The 26,325-nt window shown below is 39.9% G+C and overlaps 1 protein-coding gene across 1 annotated transcript in view; it reads left to right on the forward strand.

Annotated features, from left to right (window-relative positions):
- The window catches only part of MYO1E (myosin IE), a 52,710-nt gene that overhangs the window by 19,413 nt on the left and 6,972 nt on the right, over window positions 1-26,325 (forward strand). The window contains exons 7-23 of the mRNA XM_062501702.1: window positions 557-688; window positions 1,956-2,090; window positions 3,203-3,335; window positions 6,713-6,909; window positions 7,826-7,906; window positions 8,289-8,375; window positions 9,650-9,736; window positions 10,778-10,945; window positions 11,708-11,793; window positions 12,387-12,468; window positions 13,180-13,286; window positions 17,025-17,123; window positions 20,819-20,963; window positions 23,574-23,688; window positions 24,367-24,536; window positions 24,676-24,821; window positions 25,284-25,430. Coding sequence (XP_062357686.1) covers window positions 557-688; window positions 1,956-2,090; window positions 3,203-3,335; window positions 6,713-6,909; window positions 7,826-7,906; window positions 8,289-8,375; window positions 9,650-9,736; window positions 10,778-10,945; window positions 11,708-11,793; window positions 12,387-12,468; window positions 13,180-13,286; window positions 17,025-17,123; window positions 20,819-20,963; window positions 23,574-23,688; window positions 24,367-24,536; window positions 24,676-24,821; window positions 25,284-25,430 — 2,117 coding nt within the window. The remainder of the gene's footprint in view (window positions 1-556; window positions 689-1,955; window positions 2,091-3,202; window positions 3,336-6,712; window positions 6,910-7,825; window positions 7,907-8,288; window positions 8,376-9,649; window positions 9,737-10,777; window positions 10,946-11,707; window positions 11,794-12,386; window positions 12,469-13,179; window positions 13,287-17,024; window positions 17,124-20,818; window positions 20,964-23,573; window positions 23,689-24,366; window positions 24,537-24,675; window positions 24,822-25,283; window positions 25,431-26,325) is intronic.

Raw genomic sequence — 26,325 nt, forward strand, 5'->3', positions numbered from 1 at the left:
TTTGAAGTACCAAGACTGCAGCCTTTACTAATATTTTACAGGCAGTAGGCAGGAATTACCTTCAGTCTGTCATTCATTCCAGAGGTTCAAGATAATCTCATGAAATGACTTCTCACTAAATTGCACACCACAGGTTCCATTTTAAAAAGTTACATGCAGAGTTAAAAAATTTGAGAGGTGTTCTTTGGCTAAACATGAGTGTTAATGCAAGTTAATGTGTCCCTGAAAGCAAGAGATCGTGGCTTTGCTTTGCTTCCAGGCAGAACAGTTTGCTCTTGGTTGTAAATCTGTTGAACTGACTTGACTAAGCAAAAGTCTCAGCAGTGAAGAGAAGCCACTGATCTCCTTTCTACATTTGCATTAACATGGGATATGTTAATGTTGAGCTGTATAAATGCAGAAAAGACGTGATGGTTCAACTGTCTAAGCTTAGGTTGTACCTTGAGGTATCCATAAAGATGAAATATCCTCATAACCTTGCATGGAATACAGTACAAATGCACAATTTTGAATTTACATTTACTAACCATTTAACAGCTTGAATTATTTATTGCAGGGGAAATACTTTGAGATACAGTTTAGTCCAGGTGGAGAACCAGATGGAGGGAAAATCTCCAACTTCCTACTGGAAAAATCTCGAGTTGTAATGAGGAATCCTGGAGAGAGGAGTTTTCACATTTTTTACCAGGTCAGAAGTGTTCAAGTCCTTGTTGAGTTACATAAAGTATCTAGGACCCATTTCTCTGTTTTCTTGAAAAGTTGTTCTCAAAGCAGAGAGATTTGAGTGCACACTGCAAAAGTAACCTGGCCTTTGCTGGGAAGCTCAATAGCATGGTGAGACACCATCTGCCATAGACCTGCCTGGCTGCCTTTCAGCTCCAGAATGGAATACTGCAGTATTTCAAAGCCTTGCTTGGAAATTCATTGTGAACTCCCATATAGGAAAAATCTAGGAGACTATAATAGAAAATGAGAACTTTTCATCAGATTTCTTTTTAAACTGGCCTATATATATCAAGAGAGAGGCCAGTTTGTATATAATCTGTATTGGCCTATGCTTCCTGTGAAAGAGAAATTTTTATTTTTCTGAGACATTTATGATAATACTCTTTGTTGAATTGTCCAATTATCCCCATTTTTTGTGTTTGAAAAGCCTTTGCTGGCATTCACTGGTCTTTGATGTGCATGGTCTCCTCACCTGCTGTAGTGCTGCTGATCAAGCTCTACAAAACTGGGGCCAAGACAGAGCTTTGTAAGTGACTGTAGCCAGCTTCACATAGTTGAAGTGCCATTGCCAGGAGGGAAAGCTGAATTGGTGCTGGAATTGCTCTAAGATGTGTGTGTTCTCCTTTTCCATGATACATGTACAATTTGTCCTGTCCTGCTGCTTTTCCTGAGGCCTGGAGGAGTTTTTTGACACAAGGGTTAAGAGACTGTGGGGTTTTGACAGCTGTGTTTTGGAGTTTGTTCCTCCCTGGTGCAGCCCTGTCTGTGCATGACTACCTGGCCTTTGCATAGGTCTGAGGAGCATGAAGGCTGCTTGTCCTCCCAGTGAGAGCCACAGGTGATGCTTTCTGAATGTGCTGTCAACTGTGCCTGACTTGCAGTAGGTGTGGAAAACACATTGCTGCTGAGATTTAGGGAACACATCGGGGATCAGAAAACCCACACATTGCCTTTTCTTAATGAGTTAAAGACAATGGAAGGCATTCAAGGCAGTCACATTTTTAGCTGTTTATTAGTTGTGAAGTTAGAAATAAACCATTTGTGGGAATGGGATTGAGAGCCTGGGTTTGTGGATTAAGCAATTACCAGAAGGTAGGAAGGATACATCCCTGGCACAGCACCAGACGTATCTCTCCCAGTAACTTCAGGCTCAGTCACCTCTTTCTGACCTGCTCATCTCTGCTGGAGACTGTTGGGTGATACCTAATTCGGGGATTTTTATTCTGCAGTTAATTGAAGGGGCCTCCTCAGAACAGAAGAGCAGCCTTGGCATTACCAGTATGGACTACTATTACTATCTGAGTCTCTCTGGGTCCTACAAAGTTGATGACATCAATGACAAATCAGATTTCCAAGAAACACTGGTGAGTTCTTTACCGTATGGTTTGTGTAGTGGTGGATGTATGTTCATTTCTCCATTCATATTTAGCAAAGACATTGATCTAATGATGTGGGAATAAGAAATTATTGTAGATGTAACTTATTCTTGTTGCATTTTGCCCTGAGGAGGGGGTATGTTAACCCTGAAGACAGGTTTTGTAGAAAGGTGTTGTGATTTTCAGTTTGTTCTTTTTCCAGAAGGGTGCAAATTTAATGAAATTTAACCTTTACAGATAATCTGTAGTATGAAAAATATGAAAATGCAAACAGTGAGAAACTTGCATTAGAAGAAAATTATAAAAGAGTACCCTGCTTTAGCTGAATTCCCAGTGCTGGCTGACCTTCCATGCTTATTTAAGACAGTACAGCTGAAAAACTGGACAAAGGGAGTGTGAAAGCAGATCAGGGAGCTTTATCCAGCACTGCTGCCAGTTCATTGTGTGACCTGCCAACTGCTGGCATCCTGTTCTTAGGAATTTACTATTTAATGTAGGTGTATTTATACATTTATGTATGTTGAACATTTAAAGGCCTAAAAAAATAATGGTTAGTGTTGTATTGGAGCTTACTCGGTATTTTAGAAAAAGCAGTTTGTTGAGAAGACTTTCTGTAAGTTGTCATATACTCTGAACTCCAAAACCCGGGGGTGCTGGGGATTTTCTAGTAAGTGGCTGAAATTCACAGCCTAAGCCAGACTCTGGGCTGTTTTTTAGAGTCATTCTGTACAACTTCACAATTCTTAGTCTTGGTGGGTAAAACCGGTTGTCTCTTAGGTTCATTGTTTCCCATGAAATGAAGCAATTTATTTTTAGTGTGACACTTAAAAGCAGGTGTTTTTTCTTCCGGGATCTTACTTTGTTAATGCATCTTCCAAAAAGTGTAGATGCTTCTGTATTTAATTTTAAAATATACAGAAATGCTGAAGCAGGACATCTGGTACCCTTTGAAACTTCATTGCAGCTTTAACAAAATTTGGTTGCCTTAGGAATCTGAACAGCTTTGGATAACTCTACTTTTTAATACCAAAATTTTAAAAGGACTTCTAAGACAAGAGTCTTCTACTGATACAAATTTGTTTGTTTGTTTTTCTTGCCAGCATGCAATGAGTGTGATTGGGATCTTTGCAGAGGAGCAGGCATTGGTTCTGCAGATAGTGGCAGGAATATTGCATTTGGGAAACATCAGCTTCAAAGAAGTTGGCAACTATGCAGGAGTGGAGAGCGAGGAGTGTAAGTACCTCTGGAAACTGTTACAGGAGCAGCAGTGGGCTGCAGCCCAGATGGCAGAAGGTGAACTGCAATTTAGAGCTGCTTATCCAAACAGAGCATCCTTTCTTAGAGTCTGAGGCTGCCAATTGAGAGTCTGTGCCAAAACCAGGTGCTGAGGCCCCTCTTCTGTCTTGTAAAAGGCTACTGACTTAACAGGAGAGTGTTAAGTTTTGAATTTGAGAAATCCCGTTCCAACCTTTGAGTATGAAATAATAGACATGGTAAGAAGGGCTTGAACTCTGCTTCTTTCAGTGCATTCACACTTTCATAAAAAGCCCTGTTTATTCTGTGGTTTGTGTGGCCTCCCTGTCCTGTGAAAGCAGCTTCCAGCTGTGGGTGTCCCTGGGCTCAGGACATAGCTGGTGCCCAGGCATTCATACAGGTGTGTGCATGTGCCTTGTAAACAGGGGTTCAGAGCTGAACTGAAATGCAGACTTTACATTCTGCAGTTATGTTTCCTGTCTCAGATTCCTCAACTGATACCTCATTCTTAGCTACAGCTACTGAGTAACTATTTATTTACAATTCTCTTTCCCACAGTACCCTGTCCTTGCATCCCTCAGCACTTGATCTGTTCTGTAGCAGCTGGGCCCACAGCAGCAAGGTGTTGGAATGTTAATGGATTTTGAGTTTTAAATGTTTTTGTTGTGATTTACACCTTGCATCTAATGTGGATTTATGCTGCTTGGATAGTTTAAGGACAGAGTGGATAGACACAATATACATAACAGTACCTGTGAGTTGTCTTGGTTCTTGGTTCAGAACGGGTCTTATGTTTAGGAAAATTGCATTTGTTTAGTTTTAGATACTTTATCCATAACTAACTTATCTTGTGCAGTCAGCTTCACACTCAACTGTATTAGCACTCTCCTGCTGTTTGTTTTATGAAATTGGGAAATAAAAAATTACTAATTTTTAACCTTCCTAGTCTTTCAAACTAAGAAATTAGGTGAACCCAAAGAAAAACATTTTGTGGTGTTGCAATCAAAAGGCATATAAGTACAAACGAGCTACTGTGCTTCAATTTAAATCACAGTGTTAAATCTTGCAATCAAATCAAGGCATTTAAAAGCCATGCAACGTGGATACAGAATGGGTTGCATCAAAATAACAAATGGCAGACTCATGAATTGAAAATAAATCATTAGAAGTCAATGTCTTTCTGTGATGAGCCATGTCCACCATGTTTCTCCTGCACCCTGGGATACAAATGCATAAACTGTGTATGATTAATACATGGGAAGAAATTAGAAAGTAGAATGAATGTCAAACTCACTCATACTGATTTTAAAGAAGCCAGAGAAGAAATAGCCATGTCTAGCACAGTTTCTGCATTATGAAGATGAAAGCTGGGCTCATTTCTTTTTTCTTTGTTAGTCTTCCCCCCAGTTTACTGTTCATCCCAAGCAGCTAAATAGTAAAGCATTTATAGCCTGCATAGCCACATAAAGCATGAGGAGCAACCACTGCTCAGTCCTGCTTTGTATAAGCCTGAAATAATAAAAGTTTAAGAATTTGGTCAATTGTGTTCTTGTTATACAGCCAATTGCAAAAAACCATGCAAAGCCATTCTTTGGGACACCAAAAACTCTACTCTCTGAGTCAGAATCAAATCTATGCAGACCCTTCTTGACAGACCTTTAGACAAATGCATCTTTAAAACTGAGAGTGCTTGTTATCTGCTCTAGTTTTTGATTATATTAATAGAAGAAGAAAGTTCTTATTTGCTGGAAATCTTTCATGCTACAAATCAGGGCAAATAATAGTACTTCTGTCTTGGAAGGAGAAAAGAATTTAAACCCTCCTTCTTTACAGTTGCATTGTATTGGAAGGGTTGTTTTTCACTTCCTGGAAGCCCAGGAAGTGAGCCCAGTCTTTTCAGCTGTCCTTCACAGAGTGTGTTTAAAACTATTCCACTGAATGCTACTGATGACTCTTTGAGGATCATTTTTTCAATTACATGCATATCCTGCTTTATAATAATTTCCAGACTGTAACTTTATGGTTCCTAACTAGGGAAAACAATCAGGCATCTTAAGAATGTGAAGTTGTAGCAAGTGCTGGCCAGCTACTCTTCCCTTACAGTAAATCATTAGCACTGGGAAGGGAGAGTTTCTGAGCTCTGCACAGTGCTCCTTGCCATTAGACTGTCTTCATAAATTCTTACCACCAGTGTTCGTTAAGCATTTTTCCTGGCATCTTAATATGTGAGCATATCTGGTCCAGAATTGCCCACATTCTTTCCCAAGTTAAAGCATGTGATGATTGACCTTTTCATGTGCTCTTCAGTCTGACTTCTCTGAATTGCCAGAGGTGTTGCCAGTTACTCGACTTTGTTGGTGTCATTCCTGGTACCCCAGAGTAAATGAAATCAATTTGCTGATGGTAATAAATCATATTTTAGAAAGCTGCTGGTTATTCCAGTACTTTTGGAATAATGTACTAAAGGGTTTAGTGAAGTCATGCTGTGACATTACAGATGTGTAAAGCACAAGTGGCTGCTGCCTGTGATTATTTTACATCCTCCTCACACCAGTAAGGTAGTTCTAAAACCAATGGAACATGGAGGAGACACTGTTAGTGGATTGTGGTGTTTAGTGGAGGTACAAGACCAACTCCCGGAGTTTTCCTCAGGAGCTTTTTCTGTTTGCTCTCAAGATACTTCTGTTTTTCCACTCCCTAAGGGTTGTGGCACCTGCAGTAACATCTGCACCATGTGCTCAGAGTGCAGAGAGTACCAGACCCTGGGCTGTTTATGGCACAGATACGTTTTTGTGCTTTGCTTTTAAATGAGGGGAAACAGAATTTACAAAGTACTTACAGAATAAAGGATTAAAAAATAAAAGGGAAGGTAATTAAAAACTTTTTCCAATGCCCTAATTTATAAGAAGAAAGAGAAAGGATATTAGGAGGCAGATAGAGGACTTTTTATTACATTTTAAACATTTCATGTTTTTACAAAGAATTTTCGGTGGTGTCAGTTTCACCTCATGTGTGAGCTCTACATTTTACTTCCATCTCTTCCAAGAGTGATTTGTTTGAACCACTCAGTTCAAAACTATGTCCTGTGGCAGCTGACATGTTTGAAGGACTGAAGGTACAGAAATAGCTGACTTTTACTTCAAGGTGGTTTATCTTAATTGAAATCCACGTAAAAAGAGTTGAAAATGTCCTTGAGGAGCATAGGGAAATTTTAAAGACATAAATCAGTCCTGTTTTCCTTTTTAAGCTGCACACTCCATGAGTTTTATTGTTGTTCGAGATAACAGTTCATTTTTTTTCTTTGTTCTGTATTTGGCCTGTAAGTCGTAATCCAGCAAGCCTGATCTTTCTTGCAGTTTTAGCTTTCCCTGCTTTTCTCCTGGGAATTAACCAGGACCGCCTGAAGGAAAAACTGACCAGCAGACAGATGGACAGCAAGTGGGGAGGCAAATCTGAGTCCATTCATGTCACACTAAATGTGGAACAAGCCTGCTACACCAGGGATGCACTGGCCAAGGCCCTTCATTCCCGTGTTTTTGATTACTTGGTGGATGTAAGTCGGATTTGCTTGATTCTGCTGAAGTATCAAAACAAGTTCAAGGGCACTAGGAATGTTCCTTGCAGGCCTTTTCTTGCCTGTCGTTGCTTTGCCCAAGCCTGCCCGGTGCAGTGGGAGCGTGCCCATGGATACCAAACACAGGACACTGCCTCTGACACAGCTGTGCTTGCAGGCTCCTCCTGGAGCTGTCCCGTGGGGATCCTGCTCTCCTTCCTCTCAGCATCTGTGCTTCTCCGGGTCTGACTTCCTCCTTCAGAGCAGAGCAGAATTAGTTGGTTGTGCTGCCCTGCTCTCTGCTCCCACTTCCCTGCAAAGAGCCCCTTCAGCAGCCACATTTGGCGCTGGAGCCGGGACCACATTCCATTCTCCGTGCTAAAATGCTCTCTTGTGCAGTGAGATGCTGGGCTGGGCTGGAGGCTGGGAGCCCTGCATGCTCCTGGTGCAGCAGGGATCTGCTCTGTGGGGCACTGCAGTGACCCAGAGCTTCCCTCCTCACAACAGCCCTGCCATCCCGCTGTGCCTGTACCAGCACTGGTGCACAGGATGGGGACACAGAGTAAGGTGAAGAGATTCAGTGTGCCCTCAGCAAAATTCATCAAATAGCAGACCTAAAGCTGTTCTTTTTCTTTGTCCTTTTATTTAACTGAGCCAATTACAGTGAAGAGGAAAGATTTTTAGAGATAGTAAATCCAAAGGCTCACTGACCTGGAAAACAGGATAACATACTGTTCATGTCCCAACTGTTTTTAACACTTTACTAAAAAGTGAAAGCAAAATAATCCATTCCGTATATTTGTATTCAATTCAAATATACTATTTAAAAATAATTTAAATATAAATATTTAAGAATATTCATATATTTTAATTGTATAACTACACTTTGTTTTATGTTTTGTTTCTGTTTTGTTAGTCTATTAATAAGGCTATGGAGAAGGACCATGAAGAATACAACATTGGTGTCCTTGATATTTATGGCTTTGAAATATTTCAGGTATGGCAGTGGAATACTTGGGGTTCAAGCAGATCTTATCTAGGAGAGGTATTTTGTAATTTAGAGGGGGAAAATTTAAACCAGAGGAAAAATCACACATCCTATGGCCAGAATAAAAGCAAAAAAACCCCAACCCATCTTCCTGGACATTGTGATCTCATTGGTAGTGTTTCACTTAATAAACATGAGGTATTGAAGAAACTTCAAAGAAATGAAGTCATTGATCTTAAAAGAAAGAGCTGAGATTTCACAAAATGTCTGTAAAGTCAGCAACCCATCTGTCACTGACAGTGTTTCTTTGAAGCTTATTGCCAGCATAGGAACTAAAAATTATTGTATAAAAGGTAGGAGACTAATTTTTACCTTGTTTCCATTTCTACAGAAAAATGGTTTTGAACAGTTCTGCATCAACTTTGTAAATGAAAAGCTGCAGCAGATTTTTATTGAACTGACACTGAAGGCAGAGCAGGTAACCAGACATTTTTTACTTTGGAATTTACAAATGAGCTATTCCTTTTTCAACTGGTGGAAAAATTGAGTTTTCATCATCTGTTAACAGTAAAATCTAGCTTGTTAATAAGCAAGACAAAGGGAAAGAAAACAACCTTTGTTGCTGGCTGACCCTAAAACTGTAAAGCACATCAGCTGCAGGCTTTTGTTCTCTGATGGAGTGGTGCAGGAGCCAGTCCACCCCACAATGTGCTAATGCAGTCCTGTGACTGTGCCCAGGCACGCTGCAGAGTCTGACTCATGGGCAGGGATGGGAAGCTGCAGCCTGGCTCCATCCCTGGGCTTCCCCTGAGCATGACACACATTTCATTGGGGATATTTTCCTTAATTTCCTCCACACCTTCTTTTATTTAAAAAGTATGTATATTTATATATGTGTATATATATGTGTGTGAGAGAGAATGAAATAGCTCAGAGAAATGCAGAAATACTTGTGAAAGTCCTCTGCTCACAGTCTTACTGCCAAATCTCACTTTTTTTGTTTCTGCATGGGAGGGCAGACAGGATGCAGCTCAGACAGGAGCCCTGTGTGCAGTGTGAGCTCAGGGCTGGCACCAGCTTTGGGACAGAATTTTCAGGAATGCCCAGACACAATTGCCTTTGTGGGAAAAAAACCAGTCATGGCATTGGGTGTACAAGTGACCTGCAGAGTGTCTACTGAGCCCTTATATGTGCAACAGTCTGGGTCAATTTAATCGAATTTTAATATGGATTTTCCCCCAGTCTTTCTTTAGGTGTCCTTACAGATACAGTAATTGCATCCAGAAATAAAAAGCTGCGTCTTCATTTCATGTACATTTCTAAATGTGTTGTCTGGGGGATCTGATCCTCAATGTACCTGTCACAATCTTAATTTTTAAAATACATCAGGATGTGTAGATATTTAGGTGTGCTGTCAAGATACTGTAGAAGTCATTTTGTTACTATTTGCAAAGTACTTTGACAATAAATGTAGTTGAAATCTTCCTGCCGTTGTCAGTAACCACAGAAGGGCTGTGAATGACAAAGGAATGTGTGGGGAGAACAGAGTAGGATTTTGATTCATCTTTTAGGCAGCAGAGAGCTGGATTTAACTATCAGTAGGGTCATTTCTCCCACCTCCACCCAGTCATACATTTGGCAAGTCTTCCTGAACATGAGTAGTGCAGAGTTTGTGTCTGTGGTGTGTTGTAAATCTAGTGCTACATCTACAGTGCAAAGGAATGTTTGCATCTGTTTCCTTTAACTTCACAGGAAGAATATGTGCAAGAAGGAATTAGATGGACACCAATAGAATACTTTAACAACAAAATAGTGTGTGACCTTATAGAGAACAAAGTGGTAAGTATTTAGAACAAACAGGTGGAGAAAACAACATTATTTTTTTCTCTTAAACATTTGGGCAACTGTGTTTTCTATAAAGAAGTTTCATAGGAAAATGCAAATACTGTTGTTCAGTTACTGAGTCATACTAAGTCTAAATATAAATCTTACATAAGATGTCTTATAGGAGCCCTAAGATACGTCATGTAAGATACCATCCAAAAAGAGAACTGTACCATAACATAATTGACATGTGACTAAAAAACAAAATAATGGGAAAAAAAATTAAGACCTTACTGACATAGTGTACATCATGTAATACTGTTTGTGTCCCTGGGAGATGTAATCCAGTCTGGGGAAGCTACAGCACTGCCTTTCCTTCAAGGTGCTGTTGCAAATCAAACAGAAACAAGTGAAGAGACAGTGTGGTAGATTTAAAAAAAAAAAAATTGTGGTTTTGCTTCACAGAGTGTTCTCTAATATCAAGTCTTCATGTTCTGTTTTGGGGTGACAAATGTTGAGTTGTCCTTTAGGTCAGAAATAGGGTGCTTTTCAGATAGTTTTTTACCCTCGTTTAGGCCAGAACAGTTTTGAAAGACTGGAGTGACTTGTGCTTAAATGCACATCATATTTTGCCCATTTTCTGTCTGTATGAGGATAACTAGGAAAAGAATTAAGATTTCCCTCCCAATCTCAATATTTAGCTCTAAGTTTGTGAAACTGCAGCATGTCCATTTAAATACTTGTCTCAGACATGGGTTTACTTTTTGGTGGAGAGAGGAGAGAAACTTTAAACAAATGTTGAGTGTTTTGATGTTTTTGTTAATGTGTTTCTTTCAACAGTAATCACTGTTATCCCATGAAGTGTCATGGGATGGTTTAAGTGTCCTTAAACTATTTGCATGTTGGTGTAAAAGTTAATCTCAGTTAACTGGAGGGAAATCTTCCCTGTCTGTTTTTGTAGCAAATACAGTTTTCTGTTTGGGGGGGGAAGAACTGGCATAATAATTTTTTTCCCCCCCTCACTTGAGCTGCTGTTCTTGCTCCCCACCACATTAGAACCCCCCAGGGATTATGAGCATTTTAGATGACGTGTGTGCCACAATGCACGCGGTGGGAGAAGGGGCTGACCAGACACTGCTCCAGAAACTCCAGATGCAGATTGGGACTCACGAACATTTCAACAGCTGGAACCAGGGCTTTATCATCCATCACTACGCTGGAAAGGTAATGTGGAAAGTCATCACTGAATCCTCTCTAATGTATTTATGAGGAAACAGAGCAGTAATGAGAGGAAGGGGGAAGCCCTGCAGAGGGCTGGCTTGGTTTTACACAGCCAGATTCTCTCAGGAGACAGTGTCCCTTCACAGTGCAGGGAGCTTAGGACAGAAATGCCTTCACAAATGGCCCTTGCTGCTCTCAGAACCAGAACTTAAATGTAATAAATGAGAGTTTTATTAATGGTAATTTCATTTGTTTATTACAGTAGCAGTAAATGTAAGCAACTCAGATATAAAAATGATGTTTAGGTGATTATAAACCAATAAAACTGCAAATACAATGTGCAGTTCTGCCTCATTAAGATTTATTTCTCAGAGTATTAATTGTTTTCTGAAGTTAATAACAGTAAAACTTACTGTTTAATAACAGTAAAACTTACTGTCCTTACTACGCAAAATTTTTTCTCAGTAAAATTCAGTATTAAATTCACTTGTGTTCCATTCACTAGTTCCATAAGTTTTTTTTTGGTTTTTTTTTTTTTTTTTAATTTGATTTTAAACTAAATTTATATTTAAGGATGAAACTGCTTTGTTTGTTGAGGAAAAAGTTTAATAATACATGCCAGGATTTAGTGCTCATTGTAGTATCTAAGTTTTACCAGACTAACCAAAAAGCACAGAACAGAAACTGATGAGGACAGAATTTAAATTTTCTTTAATTATTGGGTTCTTAACTTACCACAAACAATCAATTTCCACCTTGGCCCAGGTATCTTATGATATGGATGGATTCTGCGAGAGAAATCGGGATGTTCTTTTCATGGACTTGATTGAACTCATGCAGAGCAGTGATTTGTACGTAAGCAAAACTTGCCTCAAGCTAGGAATGCCGTGGTGGTTCAGAGGGGCACACAGGGCCTGACTTGTCTGCTTTGCACCTGCTGACCTCCTTTGTGTACCAGTGCAAATAACCCAGTGCTGCAGTAGAGCATCACTTCATTACCCTGACCTTCATTTCTGCAAATTGGAGACCAAGGGAGGCACTGCAATGTCAGAATCAAATGCTGTAGTGGCAGCCTTTGTTTTGGCCTCCAGCAAGGCCATCATGCTCTGGCATCCTCTCAGAATAGGCACTGTTTGGACAAAGTAACTTTTTTTGTGATGTATTTTAATTAATTGATGCTTATTTTTTAAGAAGCGTGCATTTCTTCAAGTCTTCTAGATGTCTGATGTCATGGCTTTCGATGCTCACTAAAATAGCAAGGGGTATCTGTGAGGAATACAGCTCATGGAAAGTACTAATCTTAAAATAGATTTGATATAACTCAAGAGTAATAGAAATAGCTATTTATATTCTTCTCAACTATCAACTTTTACAGCATATTCCTTGACATGGTTGCATTGAATTGTCTTTCTATGCCAACCTTATTTTATAAATTCTTTCCTAGGCCTTTTATAAAGGCTCTATTTCCTGAAAATCTTCAAGTGGACAAGAAGGGCCGTCCTACCACTGCAGGCAGCAAAATCAAAGTATGTCTCCTTTTGCAGTGTTGGTGTGTGCATATGTGGTTGTGTGTTTGTGTATGAATAGCTAAATGAATTTTAAAAAGTATTTCTTTTTTTTTTACCCTCCTGATGCTTTTAAAGATAGATATTAGGAGTATCTTCATGGCAAAGTGATGAATTGTTTCAGCTTTATTAGAATTGTTCTTTTGATGGTACTTGCATGTGCATAATGAATGAGCCACCTCACTCAGCCTCTCGATGTCCTACAGTTAACTGCAGATAACTGCTCTCTACACTGCAGAAATGTCTGACCCAACACCCACCCAGTCAACAGCAGTGCCTCTACTGACCAGAGAGTGCCTGCCTTGCCTAAGGCAGAAAGTGCTGCAAGGCCAGGGTCTGTTTGGAGACTGATTGTAGAATACACACAAGATTACACATGACTTACCAACCTCTTTTCTCACATTTCACCCTGACAGGTTCACTTGATGCATTTGCTCCATGTTTTTGTATAGAAGTTTAAATGTATTGCATAGCTGGAGATAATGATGCCTTCTATTTACTGGTAAAGTTTATTTTGAGGTGCATATTATCCCAAGACTCTTAGGTTGTTGGAGAAAGATCAAAGGCAACTGTGTCTAGCCAATGGAATCATCATCAGATGGTTAATAACTAGAATTCCCTCAGGATTTACCCTGTTCAGCTCAGATCCTGTTGTTTTCCTTTGTTTTACAGAAACAAGCCAATGACCTTGTTGGCACCCTGATGAAGTGTACACCCCACTACATCCGCTGCATCAAACCCAATGAAACAAAGAAGTCTCGAGACTGGGAGGAGAGCAGGTATGGATAAGGAGGAGAAGCAGTGCTAACGGTCAAAGGAAGCCACAAAAATTCATACTTTGTAATTGCACGGTCTATAAACAGAACTACATTCTCTAAACTATCAGAAATGAAATCTGGCATGATCTCTCCTAAACTTTGAAGATAAGTGGTGGTCACCTGGTCTAAATCGGCACTTAGTGTATGCAGCTCTTGGCTTTCCTCCTGCCAGTTATGAATAACCAACATTTGCATGAGTAACACGATCAGTATATTAAAGAGACAGTTTTCCATGTAGAATATGTGTTATGATCACTTTTATGCTTTGAAAAGAGCTTCTGTTAAGAAGCTAAAAAGCTAGTAGGATATCTGTATCTGCTTTGATGTATCAAACCTGCCAAAATGTGTCTATAACCAACAATGGAGAAGGTTCCTGTTTTACTTCTTATATTTAATTAGCTAACTCTTTAAAAAGAATTGACTGGAATGTCTTATCAGGTGTTTATACAGACATTAAATAGATGTCTAAATGATCAGTTTGGTTTATCACATCTGTTTTAAGGCATCTTTAACTACATGGTGCTTATAGGATCTTCCTCTTCTCTGGAAAAGAGGCTGTTCTTTTTGCACTAGGCTAGGTGCTCAGTAGGATGTGTAAACCATGTGGGGGCCTACTGTAGGTAGCATTCATTACTTATATACCAAGTACTTCTGAGAATGGTAAAATTGCTGATAAAGCAAGTGGTTACTTTTATCACGGTGAAACAGCTTGCAAAGTCTGATTAAAAGCATTCTTGGACAACCCCAGCAGAACTCCCTTCCTGTCTTCCAGCAGACCAGCACAGTCACATGCAGATGGAGAACACTTACAGAAGCTTTTGGGACTGTACTTCAAAGTCTCAGTGAGGGCTTGGCAGTCAATGTGGACCCTCTTTAGCTTTTCCACCTTGACAATCCTCCTGTGTTGCACTTAATTTTCTACTGACACTGGGGACCAAAGGAGGAAATGAAGTGATCCTGGGAAAAGTATTTATAAAACTTATAGTTAAAAATTGAGGGGCTTTCAAAATCAATCATTTGCTTATTGGGAAACAGGCCTGTTATTGTGAAAGGTGTTGCTGGGAAACCAGTGAAACAAATACAGTCCTAGTCCTGAGAAAAGGGCAGCTTTCAGGAAACCCCTTTAGGAGCAAAAATGGGCAAGATTTCTTCTTGTTTTCCTATAATGAGGATGGTGTGTTATTCGTAGCTGCTGTATTTGCCAAGTAAAATACAAAGGGTTGTATATTATCAAGCTCAGACAGAAGTGGCAGCGCTGCTTACAATGGTAATCCTTCCTCCTTGTTTAAAAATCCCAGCATTATCCCATTTCAATCTGTGATTGCCCATCTATTGTACAGGACTTCACTGGGGCACTTAGTGACAGGTCTGGGGAGAAGAAATTTAAATGCATGTGGCAATTCAAAGTTAAGCTTAATATTGCCGTTTCTCAGTTTTACTGTGAAAAAAGATTTGAGGGAAATAAACAACATAATTGAGTTTATGTGATACTTCGCTAATAGGTGGATTTTTAAAATTTTTTTGGTTTATTTTCTTGTGTGGTCACATAATGCTGCATCATACACAGGCTGCCTTAGTCAGTGTAATGGGAGTAGCAATTTGCTTATTAGTAGCAGGTTACTAGACCATGAAAATGTGACTGGAAAAGGAAAAAAAACCCTTTCTCAAAGCTGATCTTACTTCATGCCCACAGAAGCCATGGAACTCCACCTTTCTGCTGCTGTTGAATAACTCCAGAATACTTAGCACTGAAACATAGGCCTTGTGTAATATCTAAACCTTGTATAATACCTTAGTTAATCCAGAAATTGGGGTGTTCTTGAAATGTGTTTTTGTTCAGGTCCTGGCACAGCCACTTGGACTTGTATTCAAAACTGCTGCATTAGCTGAATTCCCAGACCCTGACCTGCTTGGGGTTGCTGCCTGGAGGGAGATTTTCAGTGTGTCTTTTCTCAGAAAGGAAAGGAAAAAAACAGAAAAATGTCTCAAATTCTCTGGTGCTGGACACTGATACTGGCGGGACAGTAAGAAAATGGGAGTAGTACTGTTGCTTCAGTGCATTATTCCAGATGTGAACAGGAGGGAAAGCTATAAACAGGAAAATGTATTTTTGTCCACCAACTTTGTACTGCACCAGAATTCTTGGATTGGGTACAAAATATACTTTATTCCTTGTACACAGCAAGATTAAAATGTGTAGTAGTCTTTATTTTAAGCTAAAAGAGCAGTATCACTCATCATTTAGTAAAATAGCTCTCAAAAGTGGTCTCAAAAAGAAGAAATAACTGAAGAGATTTTGTCATTTGTAGCAAGGGATTTCAGAAGATTTTTCCCTTTGTACTATAAGTAATTTGAAAAAAAAGTCTCAACAAAAAAATCAGTGGGTAGTACATTTTATATTAAAATTTAACTTTTAAAAATAGCTAGAAAAAGAACATTGAATTAAGTAAGAGTTCCAGGATTAACGAAGAGATTCGGTAAAATAAGAGAAATAGAAAGCAAAACAAAATTAAATGGCTTCTTACAGGCTCACTTTTAAAAAATTACATCCAAACAGATACTCTTTTATATACTGTTTGTCAAACTTGTGGGACTAAAATATTAACAACTGTTGTAGTTCAGACTGAAAGCTAAAGCTTTTATACTTTGCCCAGTAGAAGAGCAGCAACAGAGTGAAAAACTGACATTGCTTCTTTCAGCACATGACTTAGATGAGAAAATTAAGGAAGTGCAAAGGAAATCAGCAGCTGAAATTCTTCAAATTAGCAAACATTAGGTAGTAGACTAGCAGGATATGTAAGAAGAAACATAAAAGGGTAAGTGTACCAAGGGTCTAGAAGGAGGAAAAAGTACAAAAGCCTTTTTGTTTTGCTGTTTTTGTGCTTTGCATTTCATGGGCACATACGTGTTCTCTGGTTAGAACCTACTTGGAAGTGCTGGGTGTGAGGCAGCTCTGATGGTGTTGGGATAATCATGCTTCAGTTCCCAAGTGCAGCAGAGTTCCTCCACTGCCATTAACACTTTCTGTGGGACTGGTACCAGCTTTTGTTTGTAATTTAAAATGTGCCTTGGATGAGTCATCCATTACTGGCTTCAGCCAGTCCTGTGCCTATCCTTGAATCCTTCCTTTGCAGCATGGTAAAATTATGAGAAATTCTAGCTTTTCATCAGTATGCTGACCTGGCTTTCTTTTTTCTGATTCTTTGTGTAGTGAAGGTTTGGCATCAGGGTTTTTTTCCAGCCATCAGGTTTGGTCTTTTCTCCATAACAACGAGGAAAAAACAATGTTACTGTCTTGCTGTTTGAGCTATGTAAAGCATAGTAAAAACTTTCAGTAAGAGAACACAAAACAATTTCCCAATCCCTTGGATACCAGCTGTGTAATTGTATAGGTACTAGTTACTTGGCCTTTTATGGATTTTATTATGACCTAAGAAATTTATACACAAATTATTTTGGAGATGGGAAGTTAAACTAGGAAAAAATGCTAAGGTTAACTTGCTACATATATTTCAGTGCTGTAGTCTACCTGCCTGGAATATCTTTCATACCATGCAGTGTGCAAAAATAGATTCATTTACCTGTGCATGAATTTTAGCAATCAACAATTAAACATGATTCAGATGTTTAAGAATGCCTCAATCCACAAGTATGCTGAAATTAAATGAATTTTAAGCCTTGCATTGTTTTTGTCCCCAGGGTAAAACATCAAGTGGAATACTTGGGTCTGAAAGAAAATATTCGAGTCAGAAGAGCTGGCTATGCCTACAGACGGGTTTTCAAGAAGTTTCTGCAGAGGTGGGTAACACTCGTTTAGAAGAACTGCTAAAAACAACAGCAGGGTTGTTTACATGGTGAGGAGAGAACCAAGAGGTTGCCAGTTTTGGAACATTCTCATTTCCCACGTAGCATTTCTCCACATGTGCCTTGCTCAGTGATTACACAGAGATTTCAAAGTGCTTTAAAGCCCAGCTTTGTGTTATTGAAAGTACTTAATCTTTTCTGTAAACTTACCTAAGGCCTCAGTATTTGTAGTGCTGTGAGAGGGTTCCTCAGAGTTACAAAGAGTTCAAGGAACTGCTGCAGTGCCTGAAATCTGAGTGTCCAGCTGCAGGCTCTTGTCTAAAAAGTTATTGCTCCAGCTCTCCTAACTCTCCCCACGGCAGACAGAAGACAGGTAAAGAAATCCACACCTGCCAATCAACCATTGCAGTGTAAAGAGTAACCTCAGCTTACAGTGCTCGTTTTCCTTCCACTGGTGTTCCAGCAGCTGGGAATGGGTACAGCTCAAACCTCTGCAGCTGCTCAGTGAATGAATGAATGCAAGCCAGAGCTCTGGAAGATCAATCCTGTTCTTGGTGTCTTAGGACCAGCTGTTGACATGATTAACTACCTCCACTAGCTAATGAAATCCTCTTAAATAAGAGCATTTTCAAGATTTGAACAACATTCAGCTTCTGTTTTTCAGAAACTGGAGACATACAGCTAGTAAGTGCCCAAACAGGCTTTATGTGATAAATCGACTTTTGTTGGAAGTCATTGCATTGAACTTGAGAGTATCAAACGAAATCCCAATCAGTTTTTGCAGGGAATGGAGTTATTCAGACAGCACAGAACAAAGCCATTAGTAATACTGTGTGATAATACCGAGAATATTCTAGTAATGTAGCAACAGACCTACAGTCTCTGACAGTATGGACTTCATTTTCATTATGGAACGATTTTAAATTCCTTTTTCTTCATGACCTTTAAGCCCAGATGTATAAACATGAATATGCTACAGGCTGTGTTACTTAACACAGACTATTGCTGAGACAAATAACAGATTTATACTGTTAAATCTAGCCTGAACACAGACTGTGAGGGCTGGGCAGGCCCTGAGAAAAGGAAAAAGCTACTTGGTACTTCTGGATCCACAGGCAACTGAAACTCCTCTTATGGAATTCGTCCTTTTGTTTCAGATTAATTAGCTTTGTTAAATTTAACATTTTGTTACGAGTAAAACTCTTCCTGCACCCTTTCCATTCACAGTTCCTAGCGTCCAGAACAAGCTCTGTTCTGACCCCCTGAGTCAGTGTGAGTAAAAGCGGCCTGAGGCATGGGATGCACAGGAAATGCATGCTTGTACACTTGTTTTCATTGGGCGTTCCTTGGCAGCTCCATGCAAGTGGAGATTGCTGGGCTGAATAGACTTTTATGTACAAAATTTACATTTGCATGCAAAAAGCCACAGTCACTGAAAAGGCCTGTGTGTTCCCAAGCATAACCAATCTGAAAGCTGAGCTCCCACTCCCTGTTTAGCTGTCAGACCTAACTGCTTACTGGGAGTTTGTAATATCTGTCTGGGGGGCAGTCATGATTGGAAGTTATTTCAGAAGCATGTTAAGATCACATTCAGTACTTGTGCTGAAATCAGCTGCCAGATCAAATTACACAGGCTTAACAAACTTGGATTCATGGATGTTGACATGACTGGTTTCATGGGAAACTGCACAAGGACACTGAAGTGCATAGCTAAACAATAGTGAACAGTGAGATTTGTCACGTTATCAAACTGTGAAATGCTTAAATAGTGCATATTATAGAATGATCTGTTTGTTCTGCCCTGCAGACCTGTCGCACCAGTAAAATGTGTGAAGTTAATTTGATGAAAAAGGAGAATTTCAAATCTCTCCTTACTTGGTACGCAAGAGCTCTTACATATATTGAAGGGTCTTGAATCGTGTTTTTTTCCCTGTGCCCTCCTTTATAGCTCAGGAGACATAGGAGAGAATCTGTAGCATGCTGAAATGTCATGTCACAATCTCTTGTGTGGAAGGTAGCAGTTTCGAGCACCTTTATTCACCTCAGCTCCTTTACCTTCAGCCTTGGTTGGACCCACCTACACAGCTGCACTGAGCTTGCAAAAGAGGCTGCTTAATAAAGGAGCTTGGAGTTAATTTAAGTTTCAATTCTTTACTGGGTTGCATCTTTTTATCCCATAATACTGATAAATCACATAAATATGTAAATGCACACATTGTCTAAACACAGATTGTATATAACACACTGCTACATTTAAGGTGGTGTAAGAGCTACTTCATTACACCATCCAGCAGAGTACCTGAGCATTTGTTAACTGAGAGATTTGAACATGAGAACATCAGTGGTTTGGATCCTACTGAATTATTCAGAAGTTACTCTCTTCTCATGCACCTTCTATTCAAAGGTGTTTGTGTTTTGTGATACATTTCTTTTTAACTGTTTGCTATTTCTGTTTGTGTGGTATTGTTACTTAAATTGCATGACACTGTTCTTGCTGCTTGGCTGGATAACATTTTAGATATGATGATAACGGGTAATCAACATTCCTTTAATCTATTTTTCCAATATTCATTGGAATTTTTGGGAACATTTTATTAGGAGCTGCCTAAATAATCTTAAGAACTTGGGAGTTACAACAAACTGACCTCCGTACTTGATAATTTTTTTCACATGTTGAATAGTTTTACTGATAAGCATGATTTAACTTAAGTATGCCTAAGACATTAAAAGGAAGTTGTCAGGAGTAAAGAATTTAAGATTTTAGAGAGAAATTCGCCTCAACATATTTAGCTGTTCTCCTGTCTTCTTGTCAGAGGAGACTAAGCAGCTGCTTCCAGAGAAGTTACTGTACCCACAGACATGCTGGGCCAGCTAAAGCCCAGCAGTGGAACGAGGCAGCTTTGTAACTCCAGCCTGGTGGTTCCAAAAGCCCCAGTGAAGCCTTGAAAAGTGGGCAGTTTAAAAGGGGCTGCAACCTGGCATCTGCTTCATTCTCAAGGCTTACAGAGGACACCATGAGAGAGAAGGCTACGTGCTTCTTTCTGTAAAAGTTAGAGCACTTCCTGCTCCTTCCAGCCCTTTGTGGGGTCAGTTCTCAGTGTGCCCTCAAGGTAGCATTAAAATCACTGTTGCTTCCTTCTTGCACCAGAGGCCAAGCCAGAGGCTTCTGGGATAAAGCCAGGAATGGCTCCTTGCTAAATGCAGCCCAGCCGTTGAGCAGGTGAGTTAGGAGCACAAGCTGGTCACTTGCTCAGAAACAGAAAAGACCTTTGTAAAAATAAGAGTGAGAAGGCTTGAGTGAGAAATTGGATGCGTGCTTGTGAATCAGTTTAGAGTACCAAGAATGTAGGTGCTCAAATCCGGACCATAATCTGAACCAAATCTGGTCATTGCTGGTAAATAACCTCACCCTGGACTTAAGCAGATACCAGCACAACTTTCTGCAATGAACTGCTGCAATTACCAGACAGCAACTGGAAATGGGAGACTCCAGGGCACTTTTGTCCTTCTCAGTTGTTCGGTCTCACTAAACAAGAAACATCTTAATACTGTGCATCTTCACACACACCAAGCTCTTGAGTCCTGCTGCCATTGTCAACCTCCCCCAGGGTAGTGCTGGCCAAGAGTCAGTGGTGTTCTGCTGCTGCTGTTTGACCCTAGGTTTTAATCTCTTCTCCTTGGTGGTTAAGGTATGCCATTCTGACCAAAGCAACCTGGCCCTCGTGGAAAGGAGAAGAGAAACAAGGAGTCCTCCACCTGCTTCAGTCAGTCAACATGGATCCTGACCAGTACCAGCTTGGGAAGTCCAAAGTCTTCATCAAAGCTCCAGAGTCTGTAAGTGTGCCAGAACACAAATCTTTAAATGTGCAGCTGTTTGCTGAAATTGAAGTCCTGCCCACTCAAGTTGACCATGATGCCTGCTGAGGTGGGGCAGGTGTAAAAATCTAAGACAAGCTGAGCATATATATCATAGTGGTTGTGTAAAGGGCACACCACATGAGGCCACTGCAGGGTTTTGGCACTTAATATAAAGAGAATTAAATGCACCAAGAAGAAAAATGGGTTATGAAGATGCTTTGGTATCAAGAAGATTGGTTCTCTTCTCGTACCAAGAATTACTGATGAAGGTAGAATAGTCCCAAGGGATGGTAAGGATATGTTACGCAGTACAGACTAAATCAGTGTTCCAGAATGACTGCAACTTGAAATTCCAAAGAGAATATTAGGGAAGCACCACAAGGCTGGTTTTATCCTGTGATTACAAAATGATCTGTGTTCTACTCAGCCACATGTACTCCTGGTGCATCGGAAGCAATGGCGCTTAGTTTGTGTAGCACATCTTGCAGCTGAGCACTCATTTCTTGGGGCTTTGTCTGAAGCTACATGCTAAAATCAAAGCTGAACACTTCTCTGGCTATCATTTGCTGTTCCAGGAACATATATTTTTCTCTGTAGAACAGCAATAATTCAGGCAATGACACTGCTGTGTCCAGTCACATGGGAAGATACTTGTTAAAGGCAAAAAAAGAATGCTTCTCCAAGTGATAATAGAGATTTTGTTGTTTCTGCCATAAAAAGGGTAAGATACTGTTCAGGAATAATGGGATTTGCATTCCTGCCTACATCTGAGAGACATGTTTATGCACCACAGCATACAGTGCTTGAGATGTTGGTTATTACAGTACTTCAGTACTTTTGGGGTTGTGTTTCAATTTTAGTTTAAATCAATGCTTTCAGTTACTGTATATGTTTTTTATATATTTTTTTAATGCCATAAAATCTCCTTTTAGGTAATTGCCAAAATGAGTATGGGCTTTTTTTATTTATGTCGAAAATGTTTTTATGAACTGAATATTTTAAAGAGTGATTTTATCTTACATTACTGAAGTCATGTTTGTATCAAGCTATGTTTGTATTGATTCTGAGAAAAATAATCTTTTAGATGGTAAATGAAATTTTTTTCTTTCTTCCACCAAAAAGAGCACCTTTTGTGGTTAAAGATGAAAAATAGTTTATTTGCTTGAGAGTGTTAAGGGGAGGCTTTATAATACATATTTTAGGAAAGGGTTTATGCAGTATCTTTATTTCTGTAGCTTAAGAACTGTATTTTAGCTCAGTGATTTAGTTGAACTTGCTTAATGGTGGCCTTCAGCTGCAGATGATAGATTTTTTGCACTGAGATTTTGCAATTAACACTATTGTTAGAGAAATAAATGGTGAGTGTTCATGAGAGACAGCATCAATATTGTTACTGTAACCTGAATTGCACAAGGGCTTGGTTGTGCTCCTGTTGCAGCTGAGGATGTTTTTGCATCAGGAGCTCTCGTGCCTGTGCTGAAACCCAAGTGAGTGCTTGTGTTCAGGAAGAGATTTTAATTTTTTTTTAAATAAGTTTGCTGTAGATGGAGAATTGCCAACTGTGAAATAAGGTTTTATGGGTGGCAGAAAGGCTTCATTATTTACATTTCCATCCCACATCTGAATAAATAACTCTGTACAGGAGCAAGTGAGGTTCTGTGGAAATGGTTTGCACCAGATCGAGTTTCCTTTTTCAGATCAATATGAACAACAGTTTTTTTCTTGATTTGCATGGTTTAGAGCAGCAAAGTAAAAAAAAAAAAAAAAAAAAAAAATCCTAAACTCCAGGTTTGCTTCTCCATATACCCACTTTTATTAATTTTATCTCTTGAAAGCTAGAAGAAAACTCCTGTGAATATTTAACACACAATGCAGGGAAATAATAAGTAACAGTCATGTCAGTGGACTGATCGAATGCTGCAATTTAGCCAAATGCTTGTGCTCCTGGTAAGACAAAAACCCCATTTAACTGAAGTATATTAAAAGCTATAGTGAATATACTGTCTCCTCCAATAATTATGAAATTGTTCTAATGCATTAAATTTACATGTATTTTAATAGGACCTGGGAAATTCTCAAAAAGGGGGATGCACCTTCCATTCCTGTTTTAATAAAACAATATTGTCTCTTGATTTCTGGCATTTTAGACCCAAAAATCTTACTGTGTCATACTTGTGAATTAAAAGGTCATACCTACAAGTCTGGCAGACAGCTGACAACTTTCAGTGGTGAGACAGTGGACAGGGTAGGGATGAAATTCAGCCAGGGAAAGAAGTTGCTTGTGAACAGCTTACACACTGCATCAGTAGAGTATTTCAGGGAGAATCCATGTTCCTTTACTCCTCTTCATCATGGGGCATGGAACATAATGGGTAGGCTGGCAAGAGCCACAGCCACTCAAGCATCAGAGATTCCTTACAGAAGGGAATCTACCTTTATAGTCCAATCTCAGATCCCACAGCCGTGGAAGAGGCACCAGCTTGGATCTAGAGTGAAATGCACTGGAGACTTGTCCAAAGTAAAATACAGATTTTCCTGAACTTTGCACGTAAAATCTTTGACCCGTCCTACTGTCTCTTTGTTTAGCTGTTTCTGTTAGAAGAAATGAGAGAGAGGAAATATGATGGGTATGCCAGGGCCATCCAGAAGGCCTGGAGGAAGTACGCGGCCAGGAAAAAATACGTGCAGATGAGAGAAGAAGGTAGGTCAGAACTTCTGATGGCAGGGACTTCACACACACATGGTTCCAGGAACAGAAGGAGGGACACAAAGGGGAAGGAAATTTCTCCCTCTCTGTAGGGAAAAGTTGCATTGCAGGTAACTATCTTGGAATGATTGCACTTTGTTGGGCCCCTACAGTAGCACTGATGAGGCTGACTGTTGTGCATGCACAGATCTCTTGGACTGCCCAGTGTTTTGCTCTCAAATCAAAGACAGACTGAGTAGGACAGACAGCAGAGATGCTGCAGGGGAGGCAAAAAGAAAACTTCCCACAGTTATGGAGGATCTGAATAATCTGTAGGTGATAAGATCAGTCCGTGGACTGACCTGGGCTGTGTGAATGATCATGCTGGATTTGGAAGGGTTAATCCTTAATTTCTAGCAGCAAGTGAGCGATTTCTTAGTTCCAGAGGTATGTGTTCCTAATTAACCAGAGCTACTGAGCTCGCCATCAGTGTATTTCATTAGGAATGGATTTAATGATAAAATATATCCTTATCTAAAGGATTAGCAGCAGTGCTTCGCTGTTTTTCCATATTAGAAACAATCTGGTTATCACTTCCCAAGAAATTCTGTGTGAAAGAGCTGACTCTTTGAGAGCATGGGTTCAGGAAATTTCATAGGTACAATGAATCAATGTTTATGTTGTGTATTTAAGCATCAGATCTGTTGCTGAACAAGAAAGAGAGAAGACGGAACAGCATTAACAGGAATTTTGTGGGAGATTACATAGGCATGGAGGACCACCCCGAGCTCCGCCAGTTTGTGGGCAAGCGGGAGAAGATCGATTTTGCAGACACTGTAACTAAATATGACAGACGGTTTAAGGTGGGTGGAACAGCAACATTCCCTAAAGACGAGTTCTGCTGCGAGTCAGAGTTGTCTTCACCATCCTGTCCCAGGACCTGCCCAGCTCAGGGTCACACCACGCAGGACACGGCTGTGTATTTTCAATGTTGTGTTTCAGAGCGTGAAGAGAGATCTCGTCCTCACTCCCAAGTGCATTTACCTGATTGGGCGTGAAAAGGTAAAGCAGGGCCCAGAGAAGGGCCAGGTGAAGGAAGTCTTGAAGCGAAGGATGGAAGTGGAAAGAATTCTTTCTGTTTCTTTAAGGTCAGTACCTGGAATATATTTTTTCCGTTGACAGAGCAATTTGTGTAGGACAGGGAAAAGAAGTTGATTGATGAAGTGGGAATTGAAAGCTTTCTTTTTGAATTTGCTTGCTTTGGGTTTCAGACTTGCTTCAGTAACTTTCAAATTTCTGGTTTATCTCATCACAAAATCTGCCATTATTGAAGAGAAAAATTATAATTGTAACTTTAATAACACATGTTTTTGTGCTAACAGTAATTACTGTAAAATGACTGAGTAGTATTGTTTCAGCTATTCCATTATCGACTCCTGAAAAAAGCCCAAAGCTTTTTTCAAAAAGCAAGGCTCTGTAATTAATGCTGCTTGGAATTTGTTATGTTTTTAAATATTAACCATGAGTACTCTGCAAATCTCATTATAATGCCGGCTGTATTTGCTGATGACATTTTCAACTGGATGGTGTGTACTCTGATTTCCTTGCAGCACCATGCAGGATGACATTTTCATTCTACATGAACAGGAATATGACAGTTTGCTTGAATCAGTCTTCAAAACGGAGTTTTTAAGCCTCTTATCTAAACGATACGAAGAGAAAACACAAAGAACACTACCTCTGAAATTTAGCAATACGTGAGTTCGTCTTTTTTCAGTGGATTTTGGGGATAAACATTTTGTCCTTGCTGCTGAGGCAAGTGAGTGGCTGCAAGTTGTAGTTTATTTACAGTAACAGGAGGTGGCAGAGTGTAAAACCCTGTGCGTGCAAGGAGAGCAGAGTTTGTGCTTGCCTTGTCAGAGTAACAGGTTAGGATTTACCAGGGCCACTTGACACTTCCCACTGTGTGTGTGCATGGAGAGCTGCCTTTGTTCTAACCATGGCACCAGGGCAGGGCCTCTACACAGTTGCTGCTGGCTCCTGGCAGGAGCAGGGAGCATCCTCTTCTCACTCCTTCACCTTCACCTAGGAGTGCAGACATCTCCATCAAGAGTTCAAAAGATTTCTGGGCACGTAATGTAGCAGTCTGAAATGCTGAAGTTCTTTGTGGGTGCAGGGGACTGTAGGATAAAAGAATAATTCTAAGGAGGCCTCACTTAAGTAAATGATATTGGGAACATTTTTTAGATACAAGCATGAAAACCTAGAGCATGTCTGATGTGCAGTTTGGCTGTGATGACATCCTGGAAACAAATCCCAGCAAACGTGCTTTTTTTAATGCTCCCACCTGTTAAGGAGATCAGAAGCAGCAGGCCTTGGATTTGTATGTTTATTTTATTGCCTTCAAAAAGGTAGAGGAATTATGAAAAGCAACAGGAGATCACTATTTTTGTTTGGAAAGGGTGTAGAAGGAGAATTGAAGCGAGGAACATTACTACAGCATACACTCCTGTACACTGGGAATGCAGAGCCAGCACCAGGATGTATGTCACCTATTGCACTTCTGGGGTCTTGCCCAAAACCCTGAGTACAGGTCAGAGCAGATGGATAGCATGGAAATACTGGGAAAGAACGTGTGTACGTGCCTGCATG

This window comes from Cinclus cinclus, chromosome 13 (assembly GCF_963662255.1).
Source record: "Cinclus cinclus chromosome 13, bCinCin1.1, whole genome shotgun sequence".
NCBI lineage: Eukaryota > Metazoa > Chordata > Aves > Passeriformes > Cinclidae > Cinclus > Cinclus cinclus.